Here is a 26,748-nt window from a genome sequence, read left to right as displayed (position 1 = left end):
CAGGGAATTAAGATAATTAGCATTTTTTTTTTTAGAAACTAACATTCTAATCCTGATGTAAAGTTAAACCTGAAAGCTAGCCCAACCAGGCTCGTTTGGAGGGATACGTTTCATGGTAACTCAGGCCAGACTTACATGGATACATTACTTAGTGGGCCAACCAGGCATGGACCCGGGGGCCCAAGGAATCCAAGCCTCTTTTTGAAGTGAGAGTCTACGTTTCTTGTTCGAAAGTCAATCAATCAACACAACTATAAAAAGAGGCAAAGCAAAACAACCACAAAATTACCACAAGATAACTACAGAGAGAGACGAAACGACCACAAGAAGAAGCGAAGTGACCACAAAATGACTACGGACACGTAAAACATCTAGAAAGAAATACAAAACAATAAAGTGACACGAAACGACTGCAAATGACTTGGTAACGTTCGTTTTAGGGGTTTTAGTATAGGGGCTTTGCTCCAGTGTGGGAAAGGTGGGGAGCCTTTTACAAGTCTGTGCCCAGGGGACTGTTTTTTTATTCATCCATGCTTATTTAAACCACCTTTATGGAAAAAAATAGGCTTTACTCACAGAAGTAAGCCTTGTTTACCTGGTAATCTTGCTTTATAAAACACCCCTCTGGTCTCACAAGCCAGATTTTATTTACCAGAAAATCTATCTGCTATCTTTTGTATAAACAGAAAAAAGCCTGGACCACTATCAAAATTTTTACGGTACCAGCCAAAGTCTAGGACAAGCTGTGGGTCAGATGATTCTTGACTGCTTTTCCAAACCACACAACAGGACCAGGCACTCTCTTTTCCTAAGGCGAGGATCATATAGTAGCTGTGTGGAGCTGAGGGAATGTGTCTTTACTCTGAATGTAAGGGAAAAAAAAATCCTAAGGGAGTGAGAATTTGGTACATTTAGGAGTATAAAACAATAAAGCCATTATAGAATAATACATTTTAATTGATGCCCTGCATACAGGGAATATAGAGTATGTACAGTATATGGAACTGCATTTATAAATGTTAATTTGTTATCAGGATAGTCTCATACACAGACACAGACACAGACACGTCTTGCCTTGTAATGTGGGCTCTGTCCTTGACCTATGATCTAACTCAAATGACCTCAGTGAAATGATGGAAGTCGGGTGTAGAAAAATGAACGTGACTCTTCAGCTCAAGAATTTTCCAGGAAATGTGGTAGCATCATAATGATCTCTCTCTAGGTTATTTACATTTACAAAGGATCAAAATAGTTATTCAATCTATTATCACAAACAAGTAATACAGATGTTTCCGTGTGCAGAGGGCCAGAAGAACATGTCTGTCTAAAAGCACCAGTAGAAGAATTTTTGTTATAAACGCGCCTCAAAATGGTTTGGGAAACTTGCATCACATGTATTTGGTCTTGTTTTTATTGGTCACTATCTCTGTGCTATCTCAAGACTCTGACACTTCCTACTCTGTCACCTCCATCCACTTTGTTTATTGCTCCTCTTATTCCCTACCTGCCTTTTCTGTTCAGTGGTTTTTAATCTGCATTTTGTACTCTCTAGCTATGTAAAATGTTGACAGGAAATATCAAATAGATTTTGAGAGAATAAAGTTTAAAACAAACTCCTGAAACTATCCAGGTTGGGTTTATTTATTTACCTTTGCGAAATTTTGAATATTCATGTCCACAGTTGTACCTTTGCCAGTTTTGAATGAAAACCAATTTCCTTCTATTTGTTAGTACAATAAAAGGGCGAAACAAAATGCATTCGAGAATAGATTTATTGAGTACAAACAATTTAACAGAGTCAGGCCTGAAACAAAATGCATTTTTACTTTGTTGAAAAGTCATCTGTTCACTGAGCTAATTTCACATAAAACGAGCTGCATATGAACATATTCAAAACAAACAGAACTGTTGTATTTACATTCCAGTGGCTGTTGGTAAAACAAGGAATAAACAGCCTCAAGACAGCGAGGCAGCTTTAGGCTAGACTAATTAGATCTCAGCTGACAAGTAACACGCTGAGGATGATCACTTATAGTAACACAAAGCCCTGAATAACAGCTCATTTCAATCTCTACAAACTCAATAGGTGTATGCCTGCAGCAGAGCATACAAATGATCATTTTTCTTCAAAACAAATAAGACAGAAGATGAATACGAGAGATATTTTCAGCATATTGTATTAGTTTATCACCAGCCAATTTTCCACAGCAAGGCCTTAACAGAGCCCGCCAGGACTTATTCTGCTTCCACATTTACCCCTTAAACAACATTCATTTAAATGTATATTTTCGCATCTTGCTGCCAGCAGTAGTTTCTCAGCCTGGCTACACCCTTGACAAGACAAAAATATGCTTTCCATCATCAGATATGATCATTTTACTGTAGCTCTGCTCTGGCCTTTTACAGAACAGGTGCAAAAGGAACTGTTTGTGATACAGCGGCTGCTACAACACAACCATGGAACATCTACTATGAATTGACAGGGTTCCTGCACATTCTCCCATTTCTAAATGCCAGGATTTTCCAGGCTCCTTTTCTATTACTTTTACAGTTCTATGTCATTTTCATTATAATAAAACCGCTGCATATGCCATAATGACAATGGCCTAGTGAGCTAATATGAGAAGAGTATAGTGGATTTAACAATGCATAGCCATGTGTTTAAAGACGGAACATTTGTTTTCATTCTTTAAAGACAACTATTAAACCTGAGGAAATTAATTTTCCACACATTACCAGGCTTGTGTAGGAACCCTGCACAGGCTGTTAAATCTCCTCTTGGGTGCTATAAATCCGTATTAACCAGGAGGTAACGAAAAAAGAGGAATGACATTAGATTAACAGGATTATTATAGGCAATTAATAAACAGATACCGTATGTTTCAGTATTTACATCAACACTGCGATCAGAGAGAAAGATCTCAAGTGATCTGAAGGACAGTAGTTGATCCTCTGATGACAAATCTACTGTTATTCAACCATTGTTACGGTTCCCATATTCAGGGTTGTTAACTAGATGCTTTGGAGGAGGTAATGATGATCATTACTCATGATGCTTACTGACCTTCCTTCACATTTGAAGGAAAAGTGATTGCTATTTTTTAGGTTTCCAACACCAGGTCAGCGCCTTTCCATATTCTTGCAAACAGTTACAATAACCTTGACTTCCCATCAGTCAGAAAAATAAAAGAAATAACATTAAATTGCTCTCATTCAGGGGAAGGTGCTTTAAAATCCAACATTATAAGGATTTTCCATGACTCACTCTAAAGCACAACATTTGATATTTTTTGAAATAGCTTTTACATCTGAAATGGCATAAATGACATGGGAACAAAGTGTTAAAAAAAAAAAAGACAACTTTATTCCCAAGTCATTTCTGCTTGATAAAGAATAATTAAATAAGCATAATATTTCAAAATAATACACGATACAATAAACTTAATTACACATTGAACCAGTAAGGATTTGAAAAAGATGCCTTTGTTTCAGACCATGGACTATGTTTTATGATTAAACTAGATGCAACTCTATCAAGACGAGACCAACAGGGGTGCTGATACATAAATTAATGGTGTGCTGGATATCACTAAAAGACCATAGATCATTGACCTCATCCATACATTACCAGAGATGCACACCCAGACGGAGGCAGTTCATAGTTCTTGACTTTAAGAGAAAGGCGAACAGGGAAAAAATAAAGAAGAGCAGCTGACCTGTGCTACTTCCCTTCCTGTGAGTGTCGCGATATGATACAACAGGTCCGGTGCATATTTGGTATTAAACAGTAGTGATAGGCAGTCAGTCACTTGCTCTTTGGTGCAGTTTCTGATGCCCCCATTGCTTCTCCAAGTCCAGCATGACTATGAGGTGGTGGCCAATTTATAAAATGTATAAATGTTTGTGTATTCTATTGACATCGCTACAGGCAGGCACAATGCTGGCAAAAACATTCTCCCAGAGGGGATTTTTTTTTTTAATGTTGTCAAAGGGTGTGTGTTTGTGCATATGCGCAATTATGCAGTGTGTGTGTGTGTGTGTGTGTGTGTGTGTGTGTGTGTGTGTATGTGTGTGTGTGTGTGTGTGTGTGTGTGTGTGTGGCGACAGAGGCTCAAGGTTGATAGATGAAATTGGCAGAAGCTTGTTTCCTTGTCTATTTGATGAGCTTGTTGGCTCTCTGGTTCGCTTCATCAACGCGAACCTTGTTCATGTCAGCCTGAAAGGAAGAGATGAAACGGGTGAGAAGGGAGCTCTGCAGTTATCCAAACATTCACCCTGTTTCTTTTCATTTGGCAATTCGCTGCCAACTATAAATGCATTTAAAAACATTAAAAAAGGTACTCTGTGGGGCTTTCGACCTCCAGCGATGAGCAATGTGATACGCAATCCTGCCAATGGTTTGACGGGGTTCAACTGATCTACAGATGGAGGTAATGTGCCAAAATGCAGAGCAGTGCCCCGACAAAGGTAGGGAAGAAGAAGAAGACTGCTACTAAGTTATCACAGATGTCAACAATGCAGGATTCAAACCCTTAAGAAAAATCAGCCCTATTTAATGAGGAAGGATATTGTCTTGACACTTTTGTTAGATCTGAATGTAACACAACCGAATGTAAACCCTGAATGTAACATAACTTTTGTTTGAACGAGTAAATTCCACAGAGCACCTTTAACGTGAATGCACTTAATTGCATTTACTAATTAAACCCAATCACCCAATACCTAGTTCTTTAAAAAGGTGGCCATTGGAGTTTTCATGTATCTTGTGTCCTGAAAAGTTATGTTTACATTCAGTGATTCTCACTCTAATGCAATGTGTGTAACCTTGAGGCCTACCAAACATTCTGAATGAATTTCCTTCCTCATAAAACATTTGCAAAGCTGGTTTTAAAAAATATATTTAAAATCATGCATTTTTTGCATTGCTTGCTAGCAGTCCTCTTCCTTCCGGGTTGAATCCGCCAACTCTCAGTCAGAGAAACAGCGTGAAAACGGTGGCAGATGTGTATCACGTTGTTGCGTGCATCTGGGGTTTTTTTGTGAATGCACGTGATATAAACAGGCAACATCTTCTACAAACATTGCTACTACTGGTACTTCATAGGGTACCTTTAATTTAGCCATCAAGTTTGATGTAATGAATAGCAGTGAAAAATATACTATGTACAGTATTTCATGAGTGAAACTGTTTTTCTCAGACAACTCAGGTAATACTCCTCCTAACTCCCCATTTAAAAAAAAAAAAAAAAAAAAATGTATATGTTCTACTAATTCTGACTGGAGGCATCAGCAAATTAATCACAGACTCTTACCTTTTCAGTGATACGGTCAATCTGTTTATTTTGCTTGTCCATCTCGCTGCCCATGTCCAGAGCCATAGTTTTCAAGTTGCCAATTATGCTGCCGACTGCATCAAGATTCTCCTCCATCTCATCCTCACGTGCGTCGTTGGTTATTCTGTACCACAGACATAAAATAAGCTGTTCGTTGACTGAGGGTCTTAGAAAATGGTTCTCAATATGTCACACTTGACTGGGACAATTTCTTACATTAAAGATCATGCTTCTGACAACACTATAGTGAAAGAAAGATAGGAAGCAAAACGAGCTGGACTCCACCTCTTGATGTATGGGCCTGAAGGTGCGGAGGCGTTCATCTGGGCAGCCTGGCCGTTGCGAACACCTGAGGGCTGCTTTGAGACTACATTTGATCCACTAGCGTCGCCTTCGCCATCTCCTCCTCCGATACCCCAGGTACGCTTGTATCGTGAGTCGTGCTCAATGGATGTCACCCTGGAGGAAAATTTGAAATTCAGAACAAACCAGGAAACCCGGAGGGGTTCAAATAAAAACTAGAGCTAGAAGTCAGTTAATTTAAAATCAACTCCAGTGAACTACGAATAAAAGCATTAATATGAGGAGTATAGACAAGTCCACCATTGCTATAGTCCCAATGTTCATTAATCATAACATTAAAAAAAAAAAAAAAAAAAAAAGATTCCCTACCTTATATTTTGGTAATCATCAAAAAATCCTCTTCTCCAATGTGAAAGCATTTTGGGAAGATTTGTTTTTCATGTTTAGAACCAGACATGAGCTTATTATGCAAAAACACACTGAAACTTCATATTGATGTGTTTTGATTGAGAGAGTTTTGAGTGTGCTTACCATGGACCACTGCACCTGTCATGTGAAGAACTTGCTAGGAATACTTTTCAAACTCCCTACCCATTCGTAAACCAATGGGAATGCTAACAAATTGTATCAGCAGTCTTTTGACCATAAAATATACATTTGACATGCAAATTTATATTTTTTTTTCTCCCCATGTCACGCTCATCTAGTATCAGCCACATGTGGCTTGAGTTCATGGTGTGTTAATTTGAAATCACCCTGATGCATCAGAGTAGCATCATGGAAGCGTTCATCCTAATGATGATAGAGTTGAAGTGAAGTGCAAAGGGTTGCTGGTTCCCTAAGGTGTTTTTCCTAATTCCCATTTGAAATATGTCTTTATTTTCTTTAACAAATATTCTTAATGTTACTTAACATAGAAACATGGCACCCTCCCAGATGATGGAACAATCATAGGTTTAATTATATCAGTTTCGTGTCTGAGAAATCATGCTTTGTCCAGTCAGTTTGACAGCTCGGAATACTACAATACCCTTGAGCATAAGCTGCTGCTGCTGCTATAGAGAAAAAGCCAGGCAGAGATGGCAATCAGATCTGTAGTAAATTAAAGAGCTCCGGTGTTGCAGTAAGGAACAAAACACAATGCCATGGTTGTTAAATTAATCCAACACTGACCCAGAATCCACAAGTGAATTGATTTCAATTAAAGATTATATTATTAGTTTTCTCAGCACCATAATCTTTAGCATCTGACAGCTGTTAGAAGTGCTCCTAAAAGACTTCTAAGCTCAGTGGATGTAAGTTTCTTGCAAAAATACTCCTTGGCAGCCGTACTTAACTTCTCACCTTACTTTTTTATAAACACAAACCCTCCACTTTTTTGATCCAAAAAACAGATATTTTGTAACACAGTTGTCCATCTTTTGTCATAGCCAAAGAAATGTTCCAAATGTTAATCAACTAACATTGTCCTTGGAAAAATTTAAGTGAGTCATGACAACTCCTCCCACTTTGCTACACTATACATAATATAAAAAAAAAAACACATCAATGCAAAATATGCTTAGAATTAGAATCCTCAGTTGTTTATACAGCTTCCTTGCTTGTTAACAGCCACCATTGTAAAGTTAAGTCACAAATATTAGTTAAAATCAACCAAAAACACAGCACAGAAGAACCACTCACTACTTTAGTAGTGACAAGCATGGGCATCCAAAAATCACAACAGTAATATGGAGCCTTCACCAGCTCTGAGCATACAGTGTACCTGTCACAGGGGCAGACACAGAGGCCACAACACTTGGAGAGATCGGTGAGGTTTTTCTCAGCCTGTCTCATGTCCTGGTTGATCTGGTCCATGCCCTCCTCCACACGCTTCAGCTGCTCTGAAACACACAGGCAGACACGTCATACCATGTCATATTTTGTAGGTACATTTTATACACTAGGAATGGGTCTAATTATTTTGTTTAAAACCTCTTTTTCCCCTTTTAGAATAGATTAAACTTTAATGACCCTGGTGAGGATTCTTAAATTTGGTTAGTAACTGGTTAATTGCAGCAGCAAAGAGAGGGATACAGATAACAAAAAAGAACACACTGTAGGTTGAAAAACAAATAATTACAAATGCACATTTTTAAACAGGGAACACATGCCTTGGGCAGAACTTACACATACATTTAAAGGTAAAAGAAAAAAAAAAAGACAAAAATAGGCAAGCAACTGCTTCTGATTAAAAAAAAAAAAAAATTATACTAACATTAATGAAGCAACATACCAGTTTGGCACAACAATATTTTGCACATTCATTGTGCACATTACATACATTTTTACCAATAACAAATCATTTCTATGATCATTCTGGCAAATACACTCAAACGGATATTTCTAATTTAATTTTGCTACCACCATGAGTCTATTTTCCTTCAGGGATGTTTTACTGCTTTACTGTAACTGTGATGCTTGTTGCAATTTGCAGGTGTGTAAAAACAGCTTCAGTAGCACCTCTCCTGTTTCACTACTTAACAATGCACTATTATTAAAGTGCCTGCAATCACCCAGGGGAGGTTGAAAACAAATGAATGCAAGTTAGTACATACATAACATTTCTTTAGGCATAACATACTAAACTCTCTCCTTGCAATTTTTCTATAATAGACACATCCTTGAGAGTTCTCCTGTGTGATCATGACTGCCTTAAGTCAAAATGAAACTCATCACAAAACTAATTAGAAAAGGCAAAGAAGGCCACTGAAATAACATCTAGCTGATTTTAGCTGCAACAAAAACTTGCGGAAAATCCAAAAAAGAATCCAAATGATGCACTAGAATTTGTATGTATGTGTAATTTAGAAAAGCATTTACATTGCATCATTACTCACTTGCAATGAGTTCCTTTGAAAATGAATGAAGAACATTCAAAACATGACCAAGCGATTCTTTAAACTTAGCCATTTAGCAGATCACTGACTGTCTTGAGAGGGCCTCAAACAAAAGCAACAAATTAAACAAAACAAAAAACAAACAAACATATATAAATATATATAAAAGAAAAATGATTTAATTAGTTGGAAAAAAAAAGAAAAAAAAGAATTGGAAGCATCTGCATCAAAATTAGCAGTGTTAATGTTGAATATCTACCTCCTTGCTGGTCCAACATCACCATGGTGTTGACGCCGGTCTGTCGGCTCTGAAAACACAAAATTCACACAACTTCAGAACCAACGAAATGACTGCAGATGGTTTTATGAATTATGAGAGATGGCAATGATCAGGTTTGGATACATTTTAGGATGAATTAGGACACTGGCTTTTTTCAATATTAGAAAACTGGAAAGTTTAATAATTAAAAACTGAAGCAACCTTTTTCTAGTAATATTATGACTTTCAAAAAATTATTTTCTTGTAATTTTCTGACTTTGTCAAAATCTCCAATTATATTTTTTACTAACAGTGTCCCTAATACTTGACAATACATCCCATCATAAGTAGGGTCTACTGATAAACCAACATAGACACACTTTCTGGCTATTAAAACAGGGCTATAACACGGTATTGCGCTTTGTGTCAATAAGAACAAAGTCTCACCTCCTCTGCCATCTGCAGCATCCTCCGTGTACTTTCCAGTGACTGTGGGAGAAAAAACAGGAAGTGTTAGAGAATAATGAGGAGTGTGGAAAAGGTAACTATAAACTGTCTTAGCTAAAAGCTATTTGCACAGAAATTGAGAGAGAAAGTCTTGACGAGAGACACAAAAATTGATTTGGAGTGCAGTCACACCTCAGATTTTTCTTTGGTCGGAAGGATTGATGCATTTTTGTGTATGCCTCCTTAAGGTTCTACCTGCCTAAATGTAACTCAACGAGATCTTGCAAATAAAATGAAAATGGACACGCATTTGTTTTATGGGCTCGTATTTTGATCACCTAAAAGGATGGACTTCACTCGTCTGTCACATTTTATGTTCTCTGCTGTTTGCAGCAACATTTTTTCTGGGAGTTGGTAAAGTTCATATTGTTTAGGTTGGGAAAAATGGACCAGATATCAAACCAAGACAGGGTTTTATATCCATCTGGCTTCTGCTTATTTGTCTGGAATTTATTAATCTAATTAACTCAAACAAACCAGTTGATTGGTGTGAATGTGGCCTTAAGAGACTGAGAGAACACAAGAGAAGGGAAGAGAACAACAGAAGGGAATTATAAAGGAGACAGTTAGGAAGAGAACAAGATAAGAGGGATAAGGAAAATGGAAAGATGCATGCGATAAGAAGACATGTGGGAAGCTACACCATTAATATTCATTAAGATATGAAAGTAGACTGAATATCTACTGAGATTATATATTTATATTATAATGAGTAATTCGGGCTAAATGCATTTTCTGCACTTATTTGGGCTGCAACTAATGAGTATTTTAGTTATTGATTAATCTGCCAATTATTTTCTTGTTTAATGATTATATTAGTCTATAAAATATCACACAATAGTGAAAAATGCCCATTGCAATTTTCTAAGGCCCAAGGTGATGTCATCAAAATGCTTGTTGTGTCTTAACAGAATCAAAAACAATATCTAGTTTCGTACCACATAGGACAAAGAAAAGCAGGGAATACTCAAGAAATAACTGAGAACAAAGGAATGCCAGGGATTTTTACTTAAAATGGCCTTAACGATTTACTGATTATTAAAATAGCTGAAATCAATTTTCTGACAAACGACTAATTGTGTAGGCTCTAGAGCTTCTATGACTGTTGAAGCTTAGAGAAATGTACACTGATTGTATATCTGTCATTGAATCCACATTACTGATGACTTTCTATTAGATTATCTTGTATTTAGGGTCTAACCCAATAGCAATCCCTAAAATAATATTACAATAAACTAATTTATATCAACAGAGACATTTGGTTAAAAATAAAGAAATACTTTTACTACACTTCACCACTTTAATGTGATTTTATATCATTTCATATGGGCATTATGCCCTTTTCTCTGACGTTTTATTGACCAAACAATTCATTAAGAAAATAACTGACAGATTAATAAAAGATGATGAATATTATAGTTCGTTGGGGCCCTACTTTGTTGCTCCTTTCTATGCTGATTTATTACATCTAGGCTAAAAATGTCATGCTGTGGCAACTTTAATATATTTTTATATACACCTGTCCACACCTGTCATGTTATGCATGTTATTACAATAATTAAAAGCCTCACTGAAACAGCAAGCATGTCCACAAACTATGTCATATACCTATATAAAAATCTGGTGTGTTCCAATTTCATACTACATGCTAGTTCACTAAAGTATGTACTATATACCGCAGTCAAAGTTTAATGTTTTAGCTGTTAGTATACCAAAAAAACAAAAACAAAAACAAAACTTAACCATTTCATACTAACAGGAAATGACACACAATGTCAAACATCAATCAGACTGTGACTAGAATATCACTGCTAATTAAACTTCATAGAGAGAGAGCATGAGTTCCTAACAATTTAATCCTTTCTTACAAATTATGTTTTCTTTCTGTAGCCGTTTCACAACCAACATAAATTAATTTTACTTTTTCCTAGCTGTGAGCAGCTCTTCTACTACAGCTGAAACGAGTCAATTAATCATGCAATTGAAAACTGATTTATTGCTGAAGTTAATTTTCGAGGGTAAACAAAAGCCAAATATTTGCCTATTTCCAGCCTCTCAACAGTGAGGATTCGCTTCTTTTTGATGTTTTGAGTTTACTGTTTTCTGACATAACCGTTAGATTCAGCCCTAGACAGCATGCTCAAAAATCAACTGTGTTTAGAATGCATGCTAACATAATGCATACTAAACACATATGATTTGAGTATACTTTATCTGGTCACTTTTCCAGTGTGAATATAATACAAACTCAAAATCTCCTTAGAATTAGTGAGGAGCTTGGACTTGTCTAAACTCTCCCTGACCAGATGACACAGGTAAAACCAAAACAAAAGTTAACAATCTACAGCAAGACAGAGACAAAAACGCATATGCATGCACACAGACAAAAAGTCTTGACGGCAAACTGGAATGCAGTCAGTTCAGGTGAGCTACGCCTTTGTGTCTCTATTAATAGCAAGTGCTGTACACAAAGGAGTGAAGCACAGAAGCAACTCAGGGCATGACTCCATTGTTACCACCACTAATGAACTGTTAACAAGAGAGAGTGGGGACCAGATTTCTCATTCTCTCTGTGTTATGTTTGCTCTGAATACATTAATCAGTGAGTTGAGAAACAGACAAACATAAATTTGGCAAGAGGAAAGTGTTGAGCTCAGCCAGGTTTCTGTAGGCTTAGCCAAAACATCACTAGGGTAGAAGAACATTACATTATGTCTCCTTAAACTTGGCTAATTAAGCCCGAAATCACTGACGTAGCCAAATTTTCCAGATTGGGATTCTGTGACAAATCTTTGAGATGTAGGCAGTGGCATGGTATTTTTATCATTTGTTTGGGATGGCTTAAATAAAAGTTCATGGTGGCTTAAATGGAAACTGTAATGTACCGGGATGACTAGGAAGTATAACACAAACATTGAATTTAAATAGGTTTGACACAATGCTGAAGAGTGTGGAAGCCAGTTTTAAATAGTGGACATGCAACACAGCCTTATAATTCTCTTGTTAGACTTCCTAAAGACAATCTTTTTTTAATCATTACAAACTCCGATGTTATCTTGATACATTGCCAGCCATGCTCTGAGATTTTCAGGTATGAGTGGTTACCCAAAGCCAAAGTGGTAAGTAGCATTAGCAGGAGGACCCTCCCGTACCCTGTCCCTTTTATGATCTCCATAGTCAACCAGGCCGCAGCAGAAGGAAGAAAGAGACATAGAGACGATTGCAGGTTAAGTAATAAAGCACACATAAATAAGAAAAACATAGTTAAGAAAAAAGAAGAGGAAAAGAACCCCACAGACAATTAGTACAGTCAAAATTACAGGAAGGTGAAGTGCACATCTACAAACCCAGCTAGAGTAAGTTAATTTGCCTCCATTTGAATCAGATGGCTGATCTTATGATGCTCTGGAGTGCTGATTAAACAATTATCTCCTTGATAATAAAACGTTTAGATGGAGCCGACAACATTCAAACTGTCAAAACCACAGAGGGGTAACGGAGCTATCAGGCTAAATTAGGCGTTAAGCCCCACATACTTACTAGTAACGTCTGGCTTAATAATCAACTGAATGCAATTAATCTAATTAACCACCCTCTTCTCTATCGATGCATTATTTTAGCAATGCCCCCGGATTATGCGCCTGTGTTTTTCCCTACTATATCTTTATCATCTGAGCCAAAATTTGCTTTCTTCAATCTGGCTATGGATAAAATGATTATTTCATCATGATGATAAATCTTGAGTATTTACAATTATGCTGGGCATGTCTAAATTAAATAGTTCAATAATACTGATGGATCAATTAGACAATTAACTGAACATTTAAGTGACCATTTTTACTTTTAGGGCTTTGAAGGTGAGTATTTGTACTATGGATATTAAATAATTACTTTGACATTTTAGGAGATACGCCCACCTGCTTTCTTTCACACCCTAATCTTCTTTTTTAGTATCAAATACTCATTCCCTACAGGTTTAAAAAGGTGTTTGTTAAAAGTTGGCAGTTTCATCCTCCACAGAGAACAGCAGTTTTGGTCAACTTAAAATTGGTTACAATGAATTTCAGTGGTGACAAGTTCTCACTGTAGGAATAACAAAGGGTAACAATTTATTTTAGCAGGCTATAATTTTGAACAATTTCCTAGAAAGTTTCCTGGAAATAACTAATTTGGCACTAAGAACTGCAAACATAGTTGAGAACTGAGAGTGAGAAAGAGACTCTGTATATGTGCATGTTGTTTGTGTGACTCAGTACCTCGTCAGTCACTTGGTTGGCCCTCATGGTCATCTCTTCCACAGTCATGTCTTCCATGTTGCTGCTGTCCTGTTTGGAGGCTCCTCCTGTGGCACCGAGCTCGATATTCTGCGGCCTGAAGGAGGGGATAGTTCAAAGGTTACTCTGTAACATCACATCAGATGGCATATCGCATATATATTCCAGTTAATAATGACACAATTAGATATATACTGCATGTATATATAGATACAGATAAATAAAGAGCTATCTATCGATCCATCTCTGTGGGGAAATTTCCATCTCACAGCAGCAGAGATGCGGTAAGAAATTGCGTAGGGATAATAACTAAGGAAAAGATAAGGAACACAATAAATGAAAATAAAATAAAATAAAATAAACTCCTGAAGTGGGCCTCAGAAACCGCCTAGTAGGCCGAGACTAGAGTCATTGTGGCAGGCGGCATTGTGAAACCTAATGGCTTCTGGTACAAAGGAGCGCTTGAAGCGCTCCTCCGACCATATCGGAAGAATTAGACGGTTACCGAAGGTGCTTCTTAGGCATCACAATTGTCTGACTCAATCACAATTAACTGAAAATTAATTTAATGACAGTTTTTTTAAGCCTGACCAATTTCACGAGGATGATACTGATATTGATATTTAAGAGTTTAAAAAGTACAGCCAATATTTATTTTTCAACATAAACACAAACCATTTTTGGTAAGGATCCCTTGAGTTTAATTATTAAAGAATACTGAACAAAATGTGTACTGAGACATTTTACAGTTTAAAAATCAACTTGTCAGTGCTCTCTGGTGAACCAACACTTTTCTGAATTACCTCAGACATGAAGTATGTTATGCATTTTTTACCAGTTTCTCGTTACACATCGACCAACAAATATTCCTATTCTAATATATCTGTGATAAGCTAATATTTGCAGATACATTAGACTGGCCGATTTATTGGCCGATTTCTAATTTTTATGATCAGTTAATTGTTAAGGACATTTACCAAGTAAGAACACCAAATGCTGGCAACAGCTTCTGAATAATGATATGGTATGGAAAATCATAAAATTACTGGCTGAAACAAATCAACGAACAGGCCTAATAGAAAATCTGTAATTTGAATCCACACTTATGCCATGTTACTGACTCAACTAAACTGCACTCTATGTTAACGGCAATATACTTTATGTTCATGTCACATATGAAGGAAGAAGAAGATGCAAAACCTAGACACATGAGGCTTTTTTCCTGCCCCAGAATGAGTGTTAGGAGTCTGCTGACATACAGCAGGCTTGCTGATAAAAGATACAAAAATCTATTTCAATGATGAAGCAAAACTATCTGTTTGTGAGCCTACAGCAGTTCCTTGTTGATGTAAAGCTTAGCTGCAGCGTGGCCAGTAGAATCATACATGCTAACAATGAGGGAACTGAGATAAGGAGGCTGTGATAGGGAAATCAGAATCAGGAGATTGAATGTTGGTAACTGGCAGAAATACGCAAAACATTACCAAGGTTTAGTGCAATACTAAGACTAATTAGGTAGTCAGGTTACTTAATAGGAAAAAGTAGAGCAGGAATGTAGAAAACTTAAAATAAGGTTATAAAAATCCATTAAGAAAATAAAACAAGTTAGTTCTACTGGTTAAGGGTAAAATACAACTTAGGTAAAAGCAATATTAAAAAGTTAGGTCTAATGCTGTCTTTTTCAATTGTCCACAGATAATACCTTGATGTAACTCAACTTTGTGTTATTCTGATATTATATTTTCTTCAAAATTTTCTTTTATATAAATATTTCCTGGATGCACCAAAAATTATACCCAAAACATACTGATAATATATAGTATATTATATATTATCAATAAAGGAATTGTGCAAAAAACAGTGACATCTGACTTTGCTTTTCGTACAAAACAGGGCTTCATGATAAAGACAAAACCAATACCATCATTAACCTATTAATTAATATGGTGAAATGAGCTGCTTCAATATTTACCTTCAATTTTTATCTATGATATAATAGAGGAATCATATATAGTCAAACAGAATAAACATATATCATATTCAATAACATTCTGAGATTTATCATGGAAACCAATATCATCTAATGAGATTATTTACCTACAATAAAGAAGCCAACATGCTCACTGGTATCTTTATGGATATAGGAATTGTCCTCCAGCAGAGGTGATACAATCCACCTATTTAACTGGCAGAAAGCGTGGTGGAAGGTTTACATAAGCACTGTTGCCATATGTAAAAAATATTTAAATACAGTTCATTGAAATTAGGGCTGTAGTCTCCAGGTCGACTGGCTGGTCAATATGCTCTCATCCGACTAAGTTCTCATTGGTCGGACGACACCGGCCGCTACTTTCATATGGAGAAAAGCACTACATCAATAGCTTTTGAAGATTAATCCATTATTTACTGCGGCAGCTGAAGGGACAGACAACCTGTTAAAACCTCCCACCGTTTTCACAACTTTGAAGCCACCCAACCAAATGGCAACTGCTAGGTCTAACTTATTTAATGTTTACTATACGTTTACTTGGAGTCAGCTCCAAACTAACTGACAGCATGTCAAAGAAGTTGTCGGTGTGCTGCATTTTTTTTTTTTAATGGACGACCAAGAAGCCATGTGTAAACTTTGTAAACAGCAGTTTGCATATTACATCTCAACAACCAACATGGCATATCATCCAAAAACAGTAGGCTAACATGTCTGTGTTACCATGCTCCATCAAATTCATTGTTTAACGCTTGAGCTGAGCTCAATGCACACACTGTGTTCAGATCAACATTTAGATTTCAGGATCTTGCACAATATGTACAACAGCAGGGCAGTCATGAGGCAAGGAAGTGTCACTGAGCAGCTTTTATCGTCAACCAGTGGCAGGAAGTATTGATTGTGGGTGACTGCTAAAGGCCCCTTGTGATGAAAATGGACATTTTTTTATGCTTCCAAATTAATTTTAAGCTTTGCAAATGAGGAATGGACTTGGTCAGAGTTCAGACAAAGCATGGCAAAGAGAAGAGGATCAGAATTAACTGCCCCCTGTGTGTTAGATGACGGTAAGAAACAGGACTGTATGAGTATGGTAAAAGGGTACAGCATCCCATACAGCACTTTCCACGGAGAACATTGTTGTAAAATAAGTAAAGGATTCTGGATGGTTTCTCAATTCATTAATACAACTACACCGACAGGCAGAAACACTTTGTGGGGACAGAACTTGTGTAATACGTGTTGTTTTGTTGTTGTTTTTTTTAAGGTAAATCAATGTGGAGACACCTACGGTAAGTATTAAATTCATAATTCTATCACAACACGCTCAAGGCTACCTTGCAGTACCATTTAGCAGACACAAATACAATCCATTCAAACTTGATTTGTGACCTCAATGCACTCCAGCATCGCAAGATGCACTGAAATGATTGGTGTAATGGGAGCCTCAGACAGGCTTCGGTGCACAAAGTAACATGAAATCAAGATCGTCATAAGCAAAGGATTAAGCTTGTTTTCTTTGTTGCAAAAAGAGTGCACTTTTATGGACAGAGCCAGTTGACCATTAACACAAAGCTCTGTCTTTATTCCAAGTCTAATGTTTTTATATTCCACCAGATAGATCGATGCCAACATTCAGGAAACACTGCTCCATCCCTGTTTCCTTTTCCTCCTCTCTCGTCCTCTTCATTTTCTTTACAGTTCAAGTGACATTTTCCTGTTTTGCAAATAACCCGCGAACCTCAAGTTCCCTTTCGAAACCTACAGCAACTAAAGATCCTTAGGAAAAAAAACAAACAAACAAACAAACAAAAACACAGGGAAAATGGAGTCTACTTGGCAGACAGATTAGAGCATTTAATGTTGTTGACTCTGCATTTTTTTTTTTTTTTGCCTTTTTTGGGCTAGAGGGCACTTGGTTCACAGAGGCTTGACTGCTTTCTCTGGACTTGGCAAGACACTGATGTGAGTTTCTAACTGCACAGCAGATAAAGATATCAACACTGGAAGAGCAATTCTATGTGCCAGTAAAGCAGATCTTTGTATAGCTGGGTATTGATTTATTTACATGATTCATTGATGAGAAGGTTACACCGAAGACACACATGGGTAAATATTGTATTTTTTTAGTTCCCTATGCAATTTGAGCCTATCATAACCTAACAGCGAGCCCTATGTTTTCACACCTCACGCATGATAACAACACAAGACTGTGACACCACACTAGGTGTTCATGGGCATAACATGAATTAAACAAGCCTGAATAACATACCCATTCATGTTGTAGTTTCTTCACAGCACCAACGGCAAGTTGCTAACACAATAACTCCTACAGGGAAACATTTCTTGTTCTTCTACCCAAACCTGTTCCTCCAGATCTGACAGCCACACACACACACACACACACACACACACACACACACACACACACACACACACACACACACACACACACACACACACGGACGTCTTTTTCTTATTTCCATCATGCTGTGTTCACATACCCCTTCTTGATCTTTTCTCGAGCCCCCATTCAATCATAGAGGCTGTAGTTGGTTTCAACAATTTTCCCCACAGTGTTGGCCTCAATGATGACAACACATTTATTTCGGTTAAGTGTAAAATGTGTAGGATAGAGTGGTTGACTGACAGACATGACCAACGTGCAAAAACAACAAGAGCATCTATGACATAGTGCTTAACGGAAAAACACTAAACAATGAGCGTTTGTTTCTTGCAGAGCATGATTCATGGAGGACAAAAGCAAGTGTAAGCGTTTTTCATGTTTTTTGTTTTGTTTTGTTTAACAGTTGCCATTCATAATGGAAAAGAAAGGACTTTTCGTTAATCATTTCCGTTGCTGCATTTAAATAGCAGCAATGCTTTAGGCACACACCCGACCTTGGTTGTCTCATAAACGTAGGAATAAAGTTTAGTGCTGAGCAACTATTTGACTCGGGCCGCTTGATAAAACAGGTGACGTTAGGCTGAATGAGAAAACACGAACCAAAAAAGCATTACAAAAAGAGCAGTCTTCCACACCCAAGACACCAAAGTTGTGGCTGTTAAATCCCAAAACAGTAATTTTAAAACAAAAGTAAAGAGTTGAAAAGAGAGAGAGAGAGTAGTTGCCATAAGTCTGCCAAAGCAGATTAGAGTTTTCTTACATTGTCTGAAAAGTTGCTCAAGTAACGTAAACTGGGCAGAATCCGGAGGTAACTCGTTAATTCTAGCTAATACGCTGCTAGCTTGCTAGTTAGCTAGTTCCGCTTTCCTGTCAGCTACTTAATAACGATGCCACTCAAACTACTATGGATTAGAGTGGAAAAGGGAGAGAGATATTTATTTAGGGAGTCAATACTTACAGTTAACCCTCCTTGTTTTAGAAAACGACCTCAGAACTCCTCCTTTTTTTTTTTACGGTATGTAAACTTGGCACCGGTAACTTCTGGATTCCTTTAGTGGTTCCACGGTCCGAAGTGTGATTGTTGGTGCTTTTAGGTAAATGTCGGAAATATCGGAATTCCGAAACCCGAGATAAAATAAGCTAGTCGGAAGAAGTGCTCAGATGCCTCACTTAAATTAAATTAGTAATACAACAAGATAAAAAATATTCTGTTACAAGTAAAAGTTCTGCATTCCAAACTTTACCAAGGTAAAAGTACTTAAGTATCATCATCAAAGATGTACGTAAAGTATGACATGTAAAAGTGCTCATTAAGAAGGGTAACTCATTTTAGATTACTACATCAAGAAAAATACTAACAGCATTCATTTCATAGCAATTTACATAGCATTTCTACATTGTCTTTTATATACTTTATTATTATGGAAATCATGATAACAATTTAATCAGATTGGGTAAATTTGCTAGATTTATGTCAATGTGTATGAATGCAGGGACTATATCACCCCTTTTCCTGTAGTTGAAAGAAACAGAGAAATCATTCTGAAACCACACCCCATATATGTCCTTGTTATATAGTATTGTTGGATTATTATTACAACTGATGCATTAAAATGCTGGTTGAGGTGGAACCAGTTTTAATGACTAGATTTTGCAGTTTCATCTTCTAAGCCTAGCTATGTTTTGTATGCAAAATCTCAATCCACATAAAAACTAGTAGGCCTAACTGTCAGATAATTGTGGTGGGGAAAAAGTACAAAATTTTACTCTGAGTGAAAATAGAAAGTAGCAGAAAATGGAAATACGCAAGTAAATGTCAAATAGCCTATCTCAAAATCACACTTATGTAAGACCGGCTACTTGAATAAATGTAGTTAATTACTTTCAATCGCTGCAGAGGAGGTGGGATCTAATCTAATTAAAAATTTGATTTTACTGCTTGGTACGTGGACGAGTGGTTATGTGTTCATCTTCATTTTTTCCTCTTTTTTGTAAAATTTATTATGAATTTTGCTGTAATATCATATAATGCCAGCTTTTTTTTTTTTTTTTTTAATTTTATTTAAGTTATTTTTTTTTTTATAACACGGTTGCATTTCAAATTGTAATAGTCAGAGGAATGAGCTTTTGATGAGCGCTTGAACGCAGCACATGATGGTGCGCATGTCCTGTCATATGACTCCAGAGAAAAAAAGAGGCGCTGCTCATTTTCCCCACATGAGTGCAGCATTTACCCTTCACCCAGACCTCCCCCCCGCCCCCTTCTCAGTATTTTACATGAAGACAGACTGCTGGATATTTTTCATGTTTCTGAGAGAGATGCTCTGTAATCTGAGCCTCTAGCATTGAATCTGCTGTGTAATTCCCCAAGTTTTGTGATTTAAAGCACAAAAGCCTGTTCAAGGTGACTGCAAAGGCACTGGGCAGAGTGCCAGCCAACATATCAACTGACAGTGTCTAAAAGGCAAGTGTTTTTTTTCTCTAACTGCAGCTAAATTTTTCTCCCTGTTGGGTCACCTACAGCTAAATACCTACAAGCTGAACATTTCGTAACAGCTTCAAATTTGCACAAGGGATGCTCCAGAGCTGCCCTCACCGAACCGCCAAAGGTGCCTGAATGGTGCCCAGCTCTCTTTGCCCATGTATCTTTTATAGAGTCTACATAGCATCCATTATTCAGCAATAATACACAGTCCATCTGGACTCCTGTGAGTGTGTGTGTGTGTGTGTGTGTGCGTGTGCATGTGTGTCTATGCATGGGTGTGTGGTCCATAGTTAACTTTCCTGCTGTGCCATTTCACCATTTCACGCCACATCCAACAGTGCTTGAAGAGCTGAGAATTAGTATTTCCTCTGTAATTACAACTGAGGTATAATGTGTGTCTGTGTTTGACAGAAGATGTGTGTGTGTGTGTGTGTGAGAGAGAGAGAGAGAGAGAGAGAGGAAGGAAAGGGGGAAGAGAAAGAATAAAAAGTAGTGAGAGAGAGATTAAGTGAATGTGTAATAGTGACTACAGATAGCACGTTCAGGATCATGCTCTTTCATCATGCCGTTTCTCATTAATAGAGATGGGAGCGCTGCCCTAATTCCATAATTCCTAAATAGTTGAGTATGAGGAGACAAAAGTATAAGGGAGAGAGGGGAATAGATTAGCCTATACCCTAATAATGTGTCTGTGAGAGCGAGAAATCAACAGAGGAAGCGATGAAGAGAGAAACAAAGCGGGAAAAAAAAGGAGAAGGGTCACAATCTGTTTTTCCTGGCTTTGGTTTTTGTTTATTGCCAAAACCAATATCATATAGGCCAAAAATTATTCTCGCCAATTATTGTCCCACATGTATGCCAGCCAATGAAAATAGCTAAAATAATAAAGTGATTAATTAGATCTGGAAGAGAATATGTGGGGATATAATACAGTAGTGTGTGTATGTGCATGTGTGACTGTGACATAGCCCAGATCACTAGTTTCTCATGATTTCAAGGAGCACATCTGTTCAATTCTGGCTCCGTTCCGGTTGTATAACAGATCCATCTTTCCTCTCACAAGGAATGAGACATGGGAGGGTTTTGAGGCCTTGCTTGATCGGGCTTAATTTTACGTTGAGCTAATTCCTCTGGTACCTGATACTTGTCAGGACAAAGAATTGGCTGACCAAGCTCGTGTCTCAATATTCAGAGATTATTTCATTCCCTCATATCCTTTTCACTGGGATCTACTGTTTCGCCGTTTGAATTGAGCCCTCGTATAAAGGATTTTGACGGAAACTAGAGACATTGATAGCCATTAGCGAGCTTTGCACAGGAGGGCTAAACATGGCAAGCCAGGCCACATCTATTATTCATGAACCTTAGTTTTCCCCAAAAACAACGTTTCTGATATTCTTTTTCTGCATCTTGCTGCCAAAAGAGATAGTCAGAAAGTCAGTGGTTTCAAATAATGCTTTTAAAACAGGGCTGATAAAAGTTTCAAGATAGCACTGGCCTTTACAAGCCCCAATAGGGGGAAGTGTCTATTGTCTATCTCTTTAAGTCTGGATCTGGTGGAAACCTATTAACATCAAAGATGACAGGAAACATTTCATTTCTCTAACCAGTACGCTGCAGTGGTGGAAGAAGTATTCAGGTCCTTACTTAAGTAAAAGTACCACAATGTAAAAGGTGGAGCTGGGTAACATACAGTCCGGTGGCTCCCAAACTAGGGGTCGGGCCACCTCCAGAGGGTCACATGATAAATCTGAGGGGTCGAAATGATTTATGAGGTAAGAAAGAGGTAAAAGAGAAAGACGTCTCTCATAGCTGCATGGTGAGTAGATAGCTCCCATCATTTTGAAGTAAATGTCTTCATAAATCTGAGAATCAGCGTGTAACTTTAAGGAACGTCACTAACGAACACAGATTTTCTGCAACTAAGCAAACTTTTTTTGGGTGTTATTGCAGAAATGTTTTTTTTGTTTGTTTGTAAAAATGCTCAGAATGGTAATAGCTAATCTTTGAAATAGGCACAAAATTATCTAAAGTTGTCACTTCCGAAACAGTCGCCTGTGACCGGATTGTTTCGGTAGTGACAAAAGGGGAAACTCAATCCTTTATTTTGGGGCAACAAAATTTTGGCACAGTTATGCAAATCAAAAATATTTTAGTATAAACTCCATGCCAGTCAAAATTCCTTAATGGGAAATGGTTTGAATACCTGCTGAAATGTGACACTTACTTAAAGGTGCAGTCTGTGATTCTAGCGAAAGGTTGTTGATTTGAGCTCAACAGGCAATCAAATGACACCCCTCCCATTGACCGGAATGGTGTATGGATCATTCTGAGCCAATTCTTTGACCCATTTACAGAGCCGGGTCTGTGTCCGAACAGACGAGTGTTTTTCTAGCGCACGCACAGAGCAGTCAGCTGGAGGGCCGTGAGGAGATATTTGCTGAATTTGAAAAAAGAGTGTATGGACCTTTTTTGTGTTTGTATAGAGAGATGACGTGTTTTATGGGCGAAGCCGAACTGGTGGCAGAAAGCGACAGTTAACGGTGCCAGGTGTCAATTTGCAACAGAGGAATATGGGTCAACCGGGCGCCTTCGACACACAGGTGAATAAAAATACACAGGAAAGACAGTCTGCAATTAGATGACATTGTCGGTACAATTTTAAACAGGTTGAGCAGGTGCAGTCAAGCACAGACCAGCACTGGTTTTGCCGCTGCTTTCGAATGAGTATTACTGACTTCTTAAAATGTGTCAGTAATGTTAAATTGTTAGGTCAGTATGGTCAACTTGTACAGGGAGAAAGACATTGAACACCAACACGCCAAAACCAAATGGAAAAATTGGAACAGAGAGACTGAGAGAATACAGACAAAGATTAAGGGATGACCCAGTGAAGTGCCAAGAATACTTAAAAAATAGAATAAAACTGAAAGTGTTTGGTTCAGTGTGTATTAAAACTAGAAGAATCCCTAACTTTGAAATCATTATGGTAATCAAGTCATTATGAAATCATTACTTTATGCCCATTACAAAAAAAGATTGGATTCAAAATACAATGAATCTTATTAATTCCTCTTTTGTTAAAAAAAATCAATTGATATTGATTTACCTGTGAAAAACTCATTCCTTACATAAATATATATTTATATATATACACACTGATCAGCCACAACAGTAAAACCAAACCAGTAACCGGTTTTAATGTTGTGGCCGGTCAGTTTATGTTTGTTTGTTTCATGTTTTAATTTAATGATTTTCTTCAAATTTCCTACATTCCCAATCAGGGTTTTGTTTTGTTTTTTTGCGCAAATTTGAAAATATGCATAACAACAGGTGGATAGAAATGCACTTACAGAAATCTGGAATGTTAAAAAGGTAATCTAACTAGACACTGCTTTTGTAAGGGGTCACAATCGAAACAGGTTGGGAACCACTGGTTAAATTGTGTATTTTATAAGCTTATCATATGTGTTTTTATGTAAAATCTGACAAATACCCAGTAAGTAAAGCTGTAAAACAAATGTAGTGGAGTAAAAAGTACAATATTTCCCTCCAAAATGTAGTGGAGTAAAAGTAAAAAGTAGCAGATCTTGAAAATACTCAAGTAGAGTACTTGAGTAAACGTACTTTCCATCACTGGTAGGCCACCCTGCTGGAAATCTGATGGAAACAAGAAGGGAAAGGCTATCAAGGTATTCAGTCTCCATTGTGTCGGCAGTTCAGATTAGCTGTCACATTGCTGAGGGAGAAACAGCTGAAGATTGAAGAGGGTGATTTCATCTGAATAATTTCATGCTTTGACTGGCAGAGCTCAGTACTCACCGTCCCAAGACTTTGACGTCAGAGGAAGATAGACTGGGCAAAATAAAAACCAAGGTGCAGTCTAATACATGGATACAATGATCTGCCCTTTGGGGGGGGGGTGAGGGAAAAAACATCAAATGAAAATGAATTCACATTTCCACTAAAGAAATCCCACTCACTTGGCTTGTTTTTTGAGTAGACAAAAAGACAATCTTTATTTGTGTGTTTCTCTCCTTGCTCTGACTTCTGTGTTTACTTTTGACTGACTGACTTTAATGACTGAGGTCAGCTTCCACAAAAACATCACAAACAGAAAAGGAGACAAACTCATACATGACGCTCAGACCTGGAGGCATCCTACCACTACCAACCATGGATCACAAACCAGAGAAGAAGAAGAACGATAAAAGGACAGCATCAGTGGAATAGAAGAGGAGAAGACACATTTTTTTAATCTTCCACAGGCTATATCCCATCACTGCATCCCACACTGGAGTAATTAACAGTGATTTTAAATGCTACAAAAATAAGATGAAACAGGAAAGGAAGTGCTTCCCCTTGTTTGTGTTTTCGTGTGTGTGTGTGTGTGTGTCTTTGTACATGTGTGTATGTGCATGCCATGTTTTTGTAAATGTCTAGATATGCATGTGCTTTTCTACATATGTCTGCACATGTGCGTGTGTATCTGTACATGAGTCGTCGTGTGTGTGTGTGTGTGTGTGTGTTTGTATGTGTATGTGTGTGTTCACAGTGTTTACTCATTATGTTCACTTCCAAACATTAAAGAAGTCTCAGTCCCATGATACACACACACTTTCTCTCCCTCCACCTCCTTCCTCTGCTTGCTCTCTCACTCTGCTGTTCCCTTTATAGTCATCTCCATGAATGCTCCCACCATCTCAGGGGAACAGCCTCGTTATCCAAAACTGCACGTGTATGTGTGTATGTGTGTGTTTGCATGCCCATATGTGTGTTTTTGTGACGCTACCACACACAGCTCGCCTCATTTGCCCCAGTCTATGCACTTCCCTTATTGGTTTAACCCACAGACCCAGGACCAGCTTCAGTCAGTGTTTATGTCCATTGTGATCTGGCCTGGTCTCTGAGGGCTGATTTACAGTCAGTTTCACCCTGTGGGTCCATTTATCTCCTGGCCCGAGCTAATCCATCAATGACCGAAAGCCAGACGGGAGAAACCGTGTGAGGAAAGAGGTTGAATTTTCCTTTTGATGTCTGAAAAAGTCTCAGGGAGAGCAAGAGAGCGGTAGCAGGGTGTTTCTGATTTTCCCCATGAAAAAATATATCATCATTACAAACAAGATTGATCTGAAGGTTTCACAGTGGTCATGCAACTTGAGTGTCGCCTCCTTTTCTCACCTGTTGTCTGTTCATCCTTTACTTCACCCCACTCCCACCCACCATCCCTCAAAATCCCCGACCCATTCATCCTGCCAGTCCGAGAGAAGGTACCGTAAGTGACCACAGTCAAAATAATACAGAGAGACAAAGAGGTGGGTGACCAGTGGTACATTCATACATGAGAAAGTCATGGTTCCAAAAGTCACCCGACCCAATCGACATTAGACAGTGCTGAAGACGCCCGTGCTGGCCAGGCTGTGATAAATGCTTTGTTTAGAAACATGAATAAGACAAAACAAATCCCACCTGAAAATATACACCTCACCAAACCCACCCAGAACACCCCCACACTCTACTGATTCAGGCCATGGTTATACTTGTCATTATGATATTTGAGCTTCTCATTAAAAATCAAACTCACATTGCCGTGAATCTACAGTGGGTCTGAAAATATCAACACGTATAATATTACATTTCCCATATGGCTGTATTTATTTAAATCTGTGCCCGCATTTTTTCCCCCTCTCTTTCCTTCACAGGCCAGGCCACTTTCCTCCGCTCCACCTCTATACATTTACTCTTCTTCTCGTTGTAGCTGGAGTTCATCCAGATAGTATAGAATTCCAATTACAATGCCACCTTGGCCACTTCCAATTCTTGGTTTGAGGATGAGATAGCAATGTGAGCAAAATCCAATTTTTGTGCATCTAGGCCTATCACTTAATGCATACGTGATTAGATGATAGCAATTGAACGGGAATGACAAGTTTAATCATAGCCATGGCTATATCTACCCCATCAGTGGCCAAGAGTCAATAGTCAAATCAAAAGGACCCCCTGATATGAGTGCAGAGACATTTCCCTTGTGTTTCTCAGCTGAGAGGTGCTGTTCCACCCAGAATTCGGGGATCAGAGATGAAGGGCAGATTCCCAGACAGCTCAAGACCCAGCCCTCTCAGCCATGCCGGGGAAGGGTGTCCATGGCTGGGCCATGGAGGGGGCTGGCAGTGGGGGTGGTTGGTGGTTGTATAGAGGTGGAGGTGGGAGAGGGGGGACGGAGACAGAGGGCTTCCCTGAGGGGTGGTGGATTTAGAGGGACAGCCAGCCCAGCTCAGCAACCCTGGGTGGAAGCTCCAGGAAGAGGGGGAAGGGGG

The 26,748-nt window shown here is 38.1% G+C and overlaps 1 protein-coding gene across 2 annotated transcripts; it reads right to left on the bottom strand.

The window, feature by feature from the left end:
- Nucleotides 1-1,757: 1,757 nt before the first annotated feature.
- Nucleotides 1,758-19,036, bottom strand: LOC120795327 (synaptosomal-associated protein 23-like). Of its 2 annotated transcripts, none has more exons than XM_040137165.1 (8): nucleotides 18,905-19,036; nucleotides 13,538-13,652; nucleotides 9,222-9,263; nucleotides 8,775-8,823; nucleotides 7,402-7,519; nucleotides 5,619-5,792; nucleotides 5,313-5,457; nucleotides 1,758-4,216 (listed from the first exon to the last, which is right to left on the bottom strand). In XM_040137165.1, the coding sequence occupies exons 2-8, from the start codon at nucleotides 13,592-13,594 to the stop codon at nucleotides 4,154-4,156; spliced, it is 648 nt and encodes a 215-aa protein (XP_039993099.1). In that variant the 5' UTR covers nucleotides 13,595-13,652; nucleotides 18,905-19,036; the 3' UTR covers nucleotides 1,758-4,153. The 2 variants fall into 2 exon arrangements, with proteins under 2 accessions (XP_039993099.1, XP_039993098.1); XM_040137164.1 differs by lacking the exon at nucleotides 18,905-19,036 and adding an exon at nucleotides 18,707-18,858.
- Nucleotides 19,037-26,748: the final 7,712 nt, after the last annotated feature.

This window comes from Xiphias gladius, chromosome 10, assembly GCF_016859285.1.
Source record: "Xiphias gladius isolate SHS-SW01 ecotype Sanya breed wild chromosome 10, ASM1685928v1, whole genome shotgun sequence".
In the NCBI taxonomy this organism is placed as follows: Eukaryota; Metazoa; Chordata; class Actinopteri; order Istiophoriformes; family Xiphiidae; genus Xiphias; species Xiphias gladius.
This window is presented reverse-complemented; position numbering and strand designations above follow the sequence as displayed.

Excerpts from the sequence above, each read along its gene's own strand:
- LOC120795327 (XM_040137164.1), bottom strand. Across the intron at positions 9,264-13,537 it reads CCAACCAAGTGACTGACGAG|TCACTGGAAAGTACACGGAG; the intron begins GTACTGAGTCAC and ends TTTCTCCCACAG. Across the intron at positions 8,824-9,221 it reads TGCTGCAGATGGCAGAGGAG|AGCCGACAGACCGGCGTCAA; the intron begins GTGAGACTTTGT and ends TTGTGTTTTCAG.